Source organism: Colletotrichum acutatum (assembly GCF_030867785.1).
Source record: "Colletotrichum acutatum strain CBS 112980 chromosome Unknown BDZ83scaffold_140, whole genome shotgun sequence".
In the NCBI taxonomy this organism is placed as follows: Eukaryota; Fungi; Ascomycota; class Sordariomycetes; order Glomerellales; family Glomerellaceae; genus Colletotrichum; species Colletotrichum acutatum.
In genome coordinates this window covers 41,013-53,239 of record NW_026849134.1, presented here as the reverse complement: position 1 = coordinate 53,239, position 12,227 = coordinate 41,013, and the positions used below count along the sequence as shown (strand labels likewise).

Here is a 12,227-nt window from a genome sequence, read left to right as displayed (position 1 = left end):
AGAAATACCAAAGATGTTGGTGCCATGAGACTAATCGCAAATGATTTCAAGTCGATGCCGCCGTTGGTCCAACGTCACTCCCATCACCCTCCGATAACCCGAGACTTCTCAGCAACGCATCCGGCCCGGGCTCCCGACCCAGAAACTCTTTCATCATCTCCATTTCGTCTCTGCTGCCGCCGTACTCGAGGATTCCTCTTCGATACAGGTCCCAGGCTTCAGGACTGCGGGGATCCTTGGCGAAGCACGACTCGAAGAGCGAGGCCGCGAATGCTTGGGCGCTTTACCGTGGTAAGTCAGCACTGTACTTGGAAGCTGTAGTGACGGGGCTTGAGTCATTGGTAGAGGGCCTCAGCTCCCATCGAACTCTGGATGAGATTGTAGAAATGATTCTATGCAGCAAACATACCTCATGTAGGCGTAGTAGCCCGCATCGTAGAGCTCGATAAGATGCGTGGAGTGAACTAGTCCGTACCCCCTCTTATCAGGATTCGGCCTGAGTGTCATGGAATCCTGAAGGTCGTTGTAAAGCTTCAATTCGTCCATCTCTCTCAGAGCCTCGGTCGACTCTTGATTGTTCACCATCATATCAAACGTGGCAAATACCCTGTTCCGTGTCAGTTATCCATCGTATCACCAAACCAATTACACAAGATAACAAAACCAAGGCAGAAAAAGACAGGAAACTTACAGCTGCCTAAGGAACCACAGACCCCGATTCAGCTCTCGACTCTTGACCAACCTGTCTGCCAACTCCTTTGGCATCGTTTCCGGCGGGGGCTCTTTGCCATCCGCATGATCCTCCCTCCACTTCGCCATGTACGCCGTATTGACGCGCGTGTAGTGCCGTCCCATCTTGACGAGCTCGTCTGGCATCCAGCACCACTTCTCCAGCATCGTGCTCGGCGCCTCGCCGAAGTCGGGTGCCACGCGCGATCCGTGGAAGCGGGTGTGCTTTGTGCGGGATACAAGATCGTGAAGTCCATGGCCCAGCTCTGCGTGGACGGTGTGAGCGATAGCCATTCCCATTGAACGGATGCAGAAAAGGGGGTATCATGAATCATGTTCGAGGATGATAATGTGAAAGGAGGGAGGACGAAGAAGGGGAATGATTCAGGCGTACCGTGGAACAAAGTAACGACCTCGCGATGCTTCAACAGCGCACAAGACGCGGCTGTAGGGGGCTGGAAGGCACACATGAGCACCGTGGCAGGGTAGACTCTACTGCCATCCTCCTTTAAGTAACCCTATTGACGAGTCAGTGATCCTTCTTGATGGGAACCCGAAGGGCAGGAGATCTCGGCAACGTACGCATTGCAGGTTAACATTGCACGCCGTTCGGTATTTTCCTTCTCGCCAGAGAACGTCAGCGTACAGATATCCCACAAATTCCCCCTTTCTCTCTCCTCTCCCTTCCCAGACGGCCCAAACTTGTACCTCCTTATCCCATATCTTCCCAACTAGATCTTGATCCGGTACAGTTTCGAATTCAAGACCCAGAAACTCGGAAAACAAACCCAACATGGCCGATAGGGTGTGATTTAGGGGGAAATACTCGGAAATCTTCTCCTGGTCAACGTCCGCCTCTTCCTCAAGGAGTCTTGTATAGTACTCAAAATCCCATGGCAGAATCCTCCCTTCCTCGCTATCCTTCTCCTCATGAACAATCCCCAAGTCGGTCCTCTTCCTCTCCGCAATCCTCGTCATTTCTTCCCTTCCCCGAGGCTCCAACCCTTTACTCAACCGTCCCAAGAACCCCTCAACCCACCCAGTCGACGGCGCAACCCTCCTCTCGATTCGGAACTCCGCGTGGCTCCCATATCCCAACATCCTCGCATTCTCGTCTCGTAGGACGAGCATCTCCTTGAACAGCGGCACGTTCTCAGGGAACCGGTTATCAAAGGCAACATACACACGCCTCCTTGTCTCCGGGTCACGCGCATGCCGCAGCACAGCGTCATAATCCGCCCTTTCCAGCGTAACTAACCTCTTGCTCCTTTCCTCCGGCACGTCTTCGTCCCGTCCGACTTTCCATCTCTCCATCTCTGCTCTCGGTACACCCTCCAGCTCCGCTTCCGTGAGCCAGAGGCCTCCGCCACCCTGGTACAGATTCTTCCTAAACGCCCTCTTCAACTCCTCAATAATCTCCCTCCGCTCCAAATACACCCGAATTCCCTCCTCATCCAAAACCCCATGCCCAGCCCCGCGATAATCCAGCCACAAATCCTTCACGATCTTCTTCTCCTCCTCCCCAAGCTCCTTCTCATCCCGCTCCCTGACGGCGTTAACAAGCTCATAGACCCCCTTCATCCGTAACCTCTCCGCCGTAGACGCGGACCAGAGCCTCATACCTTCCTCCACGGCCTCGGCGGTTGCCTTGTCCGGGCCAGAGAAGCGCAGCACGCTAAAGGAGCCCGTCTCGCCCTGCGTTTCATCGTCGGCGCGCAGGAAGGATGCGATGGTGTTGGCGAAGGTCGCCTCGGAGGGCGTGATGGTCGCGGCTGCGTTTTCGCGGGCGGCACGTTGGGTTGCGAGGACGCGCTGGACCGTGGGGACGATTTCGTCTGCGGCGAGGAAGCGGGCGAGGGGTTGTGGTGGTTGGCGGGGCATTGGCGCGGGTGGTTCTGGGATCGAGTTCTGCGTATTGCACAGATGAATGCTTTGTTCCGGACAGATTTAAATGGCTTTGGTTTATGGTTTAGCTATGTAGGCAACATGTTGTATACAAGTCCGTTATGTACAACCTCGAGTTGATTATCGACATCACCCAACACCACAATGGCTTACCGAATTCCCCTTCGAACAGGGAAACCGATCCATCACAAAACGACGCAGCTCACCACGTGCCGCTGCAACCTCATTCTTTCACCCCTGAACGACAAACCTCGTAATACCCAATCCGTCAAAAAAAGCCTCATCACAAGACACACATCGCCAGGCTCCACCTCGTCAACTACCTCACATCAAAAGCCAGTGATAGGTCGAACAGTCCCTCATCCCCTTTCCCACGCCGCAATCCCGCATCACACCGGTCGTTCTACTCCGTCCACTAGCGCCGGACCCCCGCCCGCCGAGACGGGCCCGCAACTTGTCCTCCCCTCGGCGACTCGGCACCGGGGGGCATCCCCCCAGACGCCGATGATTGGACCGCCGGGCTCGGCACGATCGGTCACGCGGATGCCACTGCGTTCGCGCCCGCTAGTCTGCAGGAGACGGGAGGGGGGCCGAACGACAAGATCCTGTTTTCAGGTCCCCTTTCTCCCCGTCCTTCATTATGCTTACCAACTTACCTACTTGCCTCCTCAGTCACAGATCATCAAACTTCACCATAAACACCAACTTCCGCCTCGAAACCTAGAAGCAAACGATCCACTTGCTGCAACCTATCTAGTCTCACAAAAGCGAACAAAAGAGACTTTTTCGCTCTCTGACCCAACCAGCAGCACGCCTTCTCCAGATCTGAAGCACTATCGTCGGCAAGCAGTTCATGCACGTCAAAAAGTCTCAGCCTTCCCGCCGACCCTATTCTCAGAAACCGGGAAAGAGAGGGTGGGTGGGGCGCAGTGAGTTGAGCTTGAACCGTTTCGCTGCCCTTGACACCCAAACTGGGTTCAATATCTCGGCAGTAGCACCGAAGAAGCCCGTCTGCGAGCTGTGCTCTGAGAGAAAGAGAGAGGCAAAAAAGATCATGAGATGGAGTTCTAACGCTAACGGCACCCGGCATGAATTTGTTCATCTCAGCTAGGAACGGCTTTCCTGTCAGAGATAAAGGTTGGTGGTCACTGCTTGGGCGAATGTGTTTGTTTCGCCCCCCCCCCTCCCTTTTTTTTTTTTTTTCTTTCCCCGGCTTCTTTCTGGAGCTAGCTGTTTAAACTAGCATTCAGGAATATTCGCTAGTAAGGTGAGAACTCACTAAAAATTGCCTGGTTGCGACTAGTTGAGAAGAGGCAAGTTATCAAGAGGATGTTGATTAGCTTCAGTATCGTCTCTCTTCCTGAAAATCGAGGGTCACTGGAAGCAGTTGACCAAATTGATTGGACCTACTATCACTCGCATCGCTGGTTTGACCTCTATGAGATGGAATTTCGCACCTGGAGTATCTTTCTATGAGAAACCTCATTACCGCCTTACATATCTCCGGCAACCGAAGTAACCATCCAAAATCTTCACGAACCCAGTTCAAACCTCCGACTTGATATCCGTGTCCAGCATCGTCCGCGGGAGCGAGAAAAACCAGTGTAGACTCATCCCGCCCTCTCTTTCAATCCCAATCTGAACACTGGCAGCCTCGGGAACTGTCCCCGAGGCAAAATGAAAAGGGCCATAGCAGACTTTCAGCCTCACAAGCATCGATGAAAATTTCTGTGCGAAAATGGAGCTTCCTCTCCTTTCCCATCTCCGGCAAGAAACCCAGAAACGGTAAGCAGCATGAACAAGTCTATGCTTCTCATGCTGTTCTCGTCTCCCCCACACCAGGTACCTTACCTTACCTTACCTCACCTTACCTGAGCTAGAATGCTATGTGACCGCAACGACCAGAGCTCCGGCGCCTCGCCGCTCGACCTTCCAGTTCCTGGCCCAGCTGAACCGTCCCGTCCGCCAGATCGCTCCCCCGGATCTTCCCCAAGATCCCCAAAAGCGGTAAAAACCGGTTTGCCCCTCCCTCGCCAGCCAGTCATGCAAAACACAGTCCTCATGTCAACAGACGCTGTAGTATAAATCATCTCAACCTTCCAGCATTGGCGCCAAGAATAAGCCAAGACAAGTGAAGACTGCCTTAGGCTTTGGTCTGTTCTCTGAATGCGCCTTGGAAATGCTGCACATGGGTAGGAATGTGATTGGGAAACAACCTGCTGGCTGGCGTGCTATGGTATTGGGTGGCCGCCTTGGTGATGCCCGTGCCTCTCAGCCTCGCCTCCTCAAATTGTAGATTGACAGAGTCGTGGTATGAGGAGAGACACATGACTCCCCTCAATTCGCTAATCTTAGCCAAGTTCATATAAACTCTCTTCTCCCCCTCGCCTCCGTCTTTGGACCCCCAAAGGCCAATTTTCAGACTTCTGAAGTGGCAGAAAGGCAAGTTTAAAAAAAGAAGAAAGACAAAACTGCGGTCTGAACTCCAGACACAATACCCAAAGCCTATTCCCCAAGCCGTGAAAGCAGGGAGAGGAACTCCAAAAAGAAACCTCCCGCCGCTACCATGACGAGATAGAGTACGGCCTGACTTTGATAGCACAGACGACACCAATGAGAGTAATCATGCATTGCGTCCACTTCTCGGCACTACTCCCTAATGGTGTTCTTCATGGGCGATTTTGCCTTTCACCGCACCGGCCAGTGACCGGCAGGGGTTCAGCCAACGTCGAGCACCATTCTGAAGCCAGGCCATGTTGCCGACTCGGTTGCTCCCGTTCGGGGAGTATACACTCGAAACACTCTTATCCCATGTGCAGCGACTGCCGCTGGCCGTCAACATGGTAGTTCCATGTTGGCTCCTTGGTGCCAAGACCCATGAGACTCCCGTTCTCTGCCATCTGGAAACTTTGTTTCGACTCGACAGAAAGCCTCAATCACAGCAAGTGTGCGTCCAGTGGACACAGAAGGATATAGTCGTAACTGATAGACCAAATGGCTAATAAACGTGTAAGAGACTGAGGATCAGGTAGGGAACCGACTGACGAATCCGGCTTGGCTTCCGCCCGGCACTGCCGTTCTCGGGGGAATCCCGCCCTCCGATTAACGCCGAACGCCGGGGCGGCTCAAAGAGATGATCACCTAGAGCTCAATTAACGGGGTGATGGGAAATAAGGTGTCCGCAGAACTTCGGACGAATCCCAATTGGCCGTGTTTGAGCGGTCGAACCACCTCCGACAACCAGGGCGATCCCATTTCAGAGGGAACCACCGTTCTCTGCCTTGTAGACGGGGGCTCCTCTTGAAGCAAGCTCATGCCAGTCTCACCATCCACACCACTGAACCCAATAGTTGGGAGGGTTGTCACAGTTTCATGCGCATAGAAACCAATCAGACTTGCCTGGGTGAGCAATCCTCGTCTGTGTCCCGGCCACAAGGGCCACGTCGCGGTTCTGGCATTCATGCTATCTTCGACATAGTGGAATATTGGGTGCCAGTGAACTCGGCAGAAGGCCAGTAATCTAGATGAGCAGGTCAGAATTCATATCACATACTCATGTGGTTGGCTCCTCGAGCACCCGTAAAGGGCACGTGCGAGACGCATGGATGATGTGAGACAGCAGCAGACAACTGCTTACAGCGAATACAGGCTGCAGCGCGTGGGTGATACAAGCAAGCAAGGGAGGCGAGGATTCGCTGCTAGACCGAGATGGTGACTCGTGAAGCTGTAAGCTTATTTTCGAATCTCACCGACTCCTCCAGGTCTTGAACGACTTCATGAGTCTCTATAATCAACGGAGCCAATCAGTGCAGTCATAACGGCTGCGGTATCACGGAGTGCTGGCGGGTCTTGGCACCCGGATCGCTCGGAGGTCGTGCGCACCGGCGGTTGCGCCTGTCTCCCTTTCTCAGTTTGTCAACTCACTCTCCCACTTTTGTTGACCCAAGAGTGAGACAGGGCTTGCCCAGACGCCGGAGTTGAGTTGAGCTCCATTATTCTTTTGGGCGGGTCCGAGTAACCCCATTGGAAAATACGGAAGAATTGCTTGGGAGCTCATTTCGGGGAGCGTCGTCAACGAGTCCCGCTCAAAGATTCCGAGGTGGAAATGGGGCGGGAGGAGTGGGAAACGTCCGCCGATGGCCGGGCCACCGTCGTTCCATCAAATTTTGATTTTGCAGGCTCACAATCTCGATTGTCGCCAGGGCTCCAGAAATCCATGTGAATTCTCTTGCTCGCCGGATAGGTTTTCTTGCGCTCGTTAGAGGAGTTGTTGGTACCTTGGCTCACATCAGCGGGGCCTAACCCAACGCACGCGCACGCGACGCACGACACGGGAGTGGTTGAGAGAGACAGAAGCTGCTGCAAACACTTCCGCCGAGCTCGCCCCCTTGTCGGTACTATCGACCTGTGGTTTGTGGGTTACGCGAGTACGCGGGAACGTGACTGGCTGCCGTGTTCGGTATTGTACGGAGTAAGTAGCACAGACAATATCAAACTGCCAAGACCGCCAAGTGCGCTGGAGCCTCTTAATGACGATGAATGCTGCCGGTGGTGCCCTACACTTCAGTGCTCCCCCCTCCTCAGCTGGACTGACACAGACGATGCGCTGTAGCGCTTCAGCGATGAGACGAGGTGATACGGTGACGGGTAGGACCTGCAGGCCATGGGACTTCAAATCGTAGCGGAAGTATAAACCTGCCCTGATTTATTAGCAGGTTCTGTAAAATGCTGTGAAGGGATTGATGTTGAATCAAACAAACTGACGACGTTGAGTCTTGAGAAGCCGCCTGCAGATTTTTGAAGCGGCTGCAGAACCCAAGGCACCTAGGCACTAGTCGCCGGCCTGGCGCAAGAGCTTGCAGTCATTGACTTCATTCGTGGTCGGCGACCACGGACATCGAGGTGGTTTCGAGTACAGGCACTTGTACTGAACGCCGGTGCAAAGACAAGGTTCTGATTAGTGTTGTGTCCGATGGATATGTGATGGTCGTCACAATTTTTTTTTCTACTAGTTAGTCGCCGTTCAGATGTATGGGTGGTTCATGATGCCGACTTGGTGAGGTCTCGGTGCTGGCGCCGTGTGAATGGCTACTGAGAGTCGACTATGGCGCACGCGGTGAAAGTGTCAAAAGACGATCCCTGGCTTTTGTGGCTTGCAATACACAGTAAGCCGTCACCCATGCCAAGACAGGGCGCCTGGTCTGGTGGGTTTTGGTGGATGACATCCATGTGGCGGACAGACAGACGTCGGGCTCGGGATCGTCCAAGTCCGCGAAGTTCGCGGTCTGGCCTCTGCTGCACGCAGATCAATCATCAACGACAGCGCGATAGCAACAGCAGCCGCCAGCGTATGCACTCGTCCGTCGGTCGTCTGACTTGCTGTGTAAGCAAGCCGGTTAGCTTGAGCAAAGTCGGATGAATTGCACGTCGCACGCACCACCGAGATTGTCACCATCACAACCATATCCCACATGCTTATCTTGCATTCTCCGCAATAAGTCGAGGCTAGCCACCCAAGCTTTGCATCTTGCAGCATACAACGGGTAGCGACTGGTGGCATCGCTCTTTCAGCGTCTCCCGTGTATGGGCAGGGGATCGAATCGATTGGCAGAGTGCTAAGTGGTCCGCATGCACAGCTGGCTGCACAGATTGGAAGGGGGGAGACCATCCCGGAGGCCCATTTGCGGCCAAGAGATGGTATTTTGGGGCGGGCTTGCGATTTGCGAGGAGTGGTGCGAGAAGGATGCGAGATCACGAGATATCGGCTTTGGGCTTCGCGCGTGTTGTAATCTGATTCTGACGAGGTATGAAGGGGTTACCAACGGGAGGTTTCGGTGTGCCTGTGCTTCTTGATGTGGCCTAGAATGGCAGACGCTCCTGTCATGGCCGCAGGACCTCGAGCGTGAAGCGTTTCGCTGTTGACAAAGGTGAGGAAACCCTCTTGGTTGCATTGTGCAATGCGTCTGCCCCGTCTCAGTCCCGATCGAGCCATGAGTAGGGCATCGTCCCATCCCAGTGACGGCCGTGACTGTCCGTGTGCGGAGCGTATCGGTCGTAACAGACTGTAATAGACACTACACCAGTCTCTACACCAGTGCGTACCGTACTCTACGGCAGAGACAGGAATTGGAGTGCCACAGACCGTTAGAGGTCTCATATGTGAACTCTTGAGCTGGATTGGTGGATATGGTAGTGTTGCCGCTGTAGGTATTACCCGCGTACTGCGTATCTGCACCTCGCGTAAATGACATCCGTACAGAAATTATCGCCAGGCCTGGGTCTCAACAGTAGAGAGAGATCAGCAAGCGGGAAACGGAGGAGTGAACTTGACCGACCCCGACCTCCTGAGGCTCCTGAGGCGTCGGGCAGCGGCGTCCTCGTCGGTGGGCGGACAGCGGTCGCGCGGGAAACAAGTGGAATCCGGGATTAAGCGATGTGGGAAATTTGAGATTTCTTCCGTAAGCAATTTACCAGAGGGAGGGAAAAGCAAAGGAGAAATTCATGACGACAGTGGGGTTGACCATCCAGGAACGTCGTTCGCCAAGTGGGGGCGTAGAAAGGAAGACTCAGAAAATTGGAAGAGGGAAAAAAAAAAAAGAAGTCAACAGCTCAAAGAAGAAGTGGGTACTAAGGTAAGGTACCTTCCCAAGGCTCGCCCGAGGCAGGACGGAGGTACCGGTACTTTCAAGAGGTACTTCGTCTCTTCGACACCGAGCGATCCGAGTACTCCTGCCCCAGTGCTGGGGAAAGCCATGGCTGCCATGCTCACCCAACCACACATTGCAATCTTTCATCTCCAGCTTCCTCTCACTCGGCCGACTTTTTCAGAGGCCGGAAATTCTCGAGCTTGCCCAGATTTGCTCCATTCGCTTTCCGCTCGGTTTCGCTGGGTCCTTTTCCTCCCCTGGTCGTTCAACCTCGCGGCGGACGAGGCCACGCAGGCATCGTTTGGCTGCGCTTGCTTGAGCCTTGAGTCCCTGGGCGCGCTAAGAATAAGAGAGAGCGAGTCGTCGTCACCTCAAACCCCAATCATTTCGCATTTGGCCTGGTCGGCTCCCTCTGAGCTCTGGTTCAGTGCCTCTGCCTGACTGCATCGCTATCATCCCTGCCTGCGTGCGCGATTGCGTATGTGCTACGCAGTAGTGCCAGGCGATACTGGCGGTAAAGAGAGGCAAAGGTGAAGTCGCTTGTTTGATGCGGCGCCTCGCGTGGGTGTTCCGTTGACATCTTGCATCATCATGATCTGGCCTGTTCTCTGTTTTCCCTACAACCCCAGTCTCCCGACTTGCAAAACTTGAGATGACATTCATTTGGCGCTTATATGAGGCACATCAAGGGTGATGCCATTATCATGAAGCCTCGATGATGCTGGCATCCTAGCGTCTAAGGGGTCGAGGTCCCTTTTTTCGTTTCCCCTCCCCTCCCCTTTCGCGGCGATGGACTTTTGGCGGAAGTTGGAACCACAAAGCTAAGGAATGCAGGATACCCTTCATTCGCGTTCCGTCTCTGGGCCTCGGTGCCGGCGACGGCGTCCGATGGATTAGATAAGCGCGTCCGGCAGTGGGATTTCGAAAAAAGGGACCTCCAGGGAAGGGGTCGAATAGTGGTGTTGGTTAAGTTCGAAGCCATTTCAAGCCACCGACTGCAAGCCCCATTTTGACAGTGACGCTCTCTAACGCCTTTCGTCAGGCCACCCAATCTGATTCACATCGACGCCGGCATCGACGGGCCAGCGGCCAGCCCAATTGTACCGTCCGTTGCTTTCACCCAGAGTCGCATGCCCTCCTCCCCATGACTCCATGATGGCGCCGTCGTCTCGGCCCAATGACCCGCGCGGGCCACTGAGGTCTGAATTTCACGAGTGCGGCCGCGCGATTATTCCTTGGTGGTGCGCCGATTCGAGAATGGCCCTGAATGTCGGCGGTTGCAGCTACCGCACGCCGATGGGCCTCCGAAACCGAGATTTACGTCGTCGACATGCAATTCCCGAACCTTGAAGTACCGGCGTCGGCTCCGTACTTCGTGTGTGGGAAGTCCCAGCCTCGCTTTTTCTTGGTTGGCCTACACGGTACGGATAGTCTGCATCGCAAACCTCGCTGCGAGCTTGCGACAAAGGGCCTCGGCTCGGTACTTGCAGACGATGCAATGATGACAATAATCTCAAAATCGGGTGAGCAGCAGTTGTTTGTTTCGCCGGGATGATTTTTATTTTCAGGGGTGGACAGCGGCCAGACCAAGGAAGACCGAAGACGTGTATGTCAAAGTGCCATTCCGTTGCTTCTTCCTGCTGGATGTGCGACACGTTGTGCTGGGCTGCTGGAAAAAGCCCCGGTCCCCGGGGTGAGCGGTGGGAAGCACGGGTCAAACCGTCAAACAAGATTGTTGGGACGGGTTGGTTCGTAGTGACAAGTATGCTCCGTACCGGGATTCATCAGCCCTGTCGACCGGGTCATCATCAGCACGCGACACGTCTTGTCTTTCTGCGACTTTTGCTCGGGTGCAGGTAACGCCGCCAAGTGGGAGAGCGTAATTTAGGTACTGCAAAGTCTGTCGCGCGCTGACCTTAACGGGGGACGGGGGTGGACTTTGCGGACCTCAGGATGGACTCGAGATGAAGCCGTCCACGATTGAATAGACGAGCCCATTTCCTTGTCGTTGTCATATTGAGATAGTCAGCAATAAGGTCTTCGCGAGCAATGGAGATACTTCATCAGCACAGCAGAGCCTTCGTGAATAAGATTGCCGCTAGGCAAATAGAAGAAAACATGAACAGACCACGGCTTCTAGATCAGCTCACTAATTCCCGATCCACCACGGAGATGTTCCGTAGATGGATGCGTTGGAGCGACTTTTGCTGTGTTGCTGACCTCGGAATTGTGATCTGTATTGTGATCTGTAATCCACAAGAGAATGCGAAGGCGAGGACGGAGAGAAAAAGACAACAGGCAGACTAACGAAAAAAATCGAAGCAAAAAATTGGATCATCCCGGTGTCACCTAGAATTCTTCTCCTTACCGGCCGGTAATAGCGCATCATCACGTAAGGCAAGCCCGCCCATCCACAAAGCCAGAGGTGCTCCTTCCCGCCCGCGTCACAAGCAGCGCCAGCGGACTTGGGAAGGAACGGGGCACGACGGGAGTAAGGTAGGAGTACTTGGAGATACGTACCGTTCAGAGCAGCCTCCTGCCCGATCAACTGCAGGGAGGTGAGGTGCGCATCGTCCAATCCCTGCACTCGTTTCTTGGAAGATAAGCCCGTGCACCTTTTCGCTCCATACATTCCAGTGTTTTCACCAAAGAAAAGGGCAGAACTTAGAAGCCATTGGTGACTTTCGCTCAATGTACCGCAGATGCCCCGCCAAATCGGTACAAGTACCTATACCCGAGCCGCAGCATCCGAGCTTCCTCTCCCATTTTCTCTCTCTGATTTTTGTGTCTTGTGCGCTCACTGCGCTGCGTGTGACTCTGTTTTCCCACTCTGCCGCCCAGGTTGGCGATGGCCCCCAATGGGCAAGCAACAATGGAATCCACTACTCCGTGCTGGCATGGGTGACTACGCAAAATACGCAAGTACGTGTACTTCGATTGCTACGG

At 54.1% G+C, this 12,227-nt stretch overlaps 2 protein-coding genes across 2 annotated transcripts; both read right to left on the bottom strand.

Moving 5' to 3' along the window:
* Positions 1–35: 35 nt before the first annotated feature.
* Positions 36–2,610, bottom strand: BDZ83DRAFT_681749 (peptidase family M3; the record flags this gene model as incomplete). Its single annotated transcript, XM_060511215.1, has 5 exons — positions 36–281; positions 410–607; positions 692–995; positions 1,124–1,247; positions 1,312–2,610. The coding sequence occupies 5 exons, from the start codon at positions 2,608–2,610 to the stop codon at positions 47–49; spliced, it is 2,160 nt and encodes a 719-aa protein (XP_060359642.1). The 3' UTR covers positions 36–46.
* Positions 2,611–5,775: 3,165 nt separating this feature from the next.
* Positions 5,776–6,691, bottom strand: BDZ83DRAFT_656357 (uncharacterized protein; the record flags this gene model as incomplete). Its single annotated transcript, XM_060510870.1, has 3 exons — positions 5,776–6,154; positions 6,388–6,418; positions 6,559–6,691. 3 exons carry the CDS (start codon positions 6,689–6,691, stop codon positions 5,776–5,778), a joined length of 543 nt encoding a protein of 180 aa, XP_060359641.1.
* Between the last annotated feature and the right edge of the window lie 5,536 nt (positions 6,692–12,227).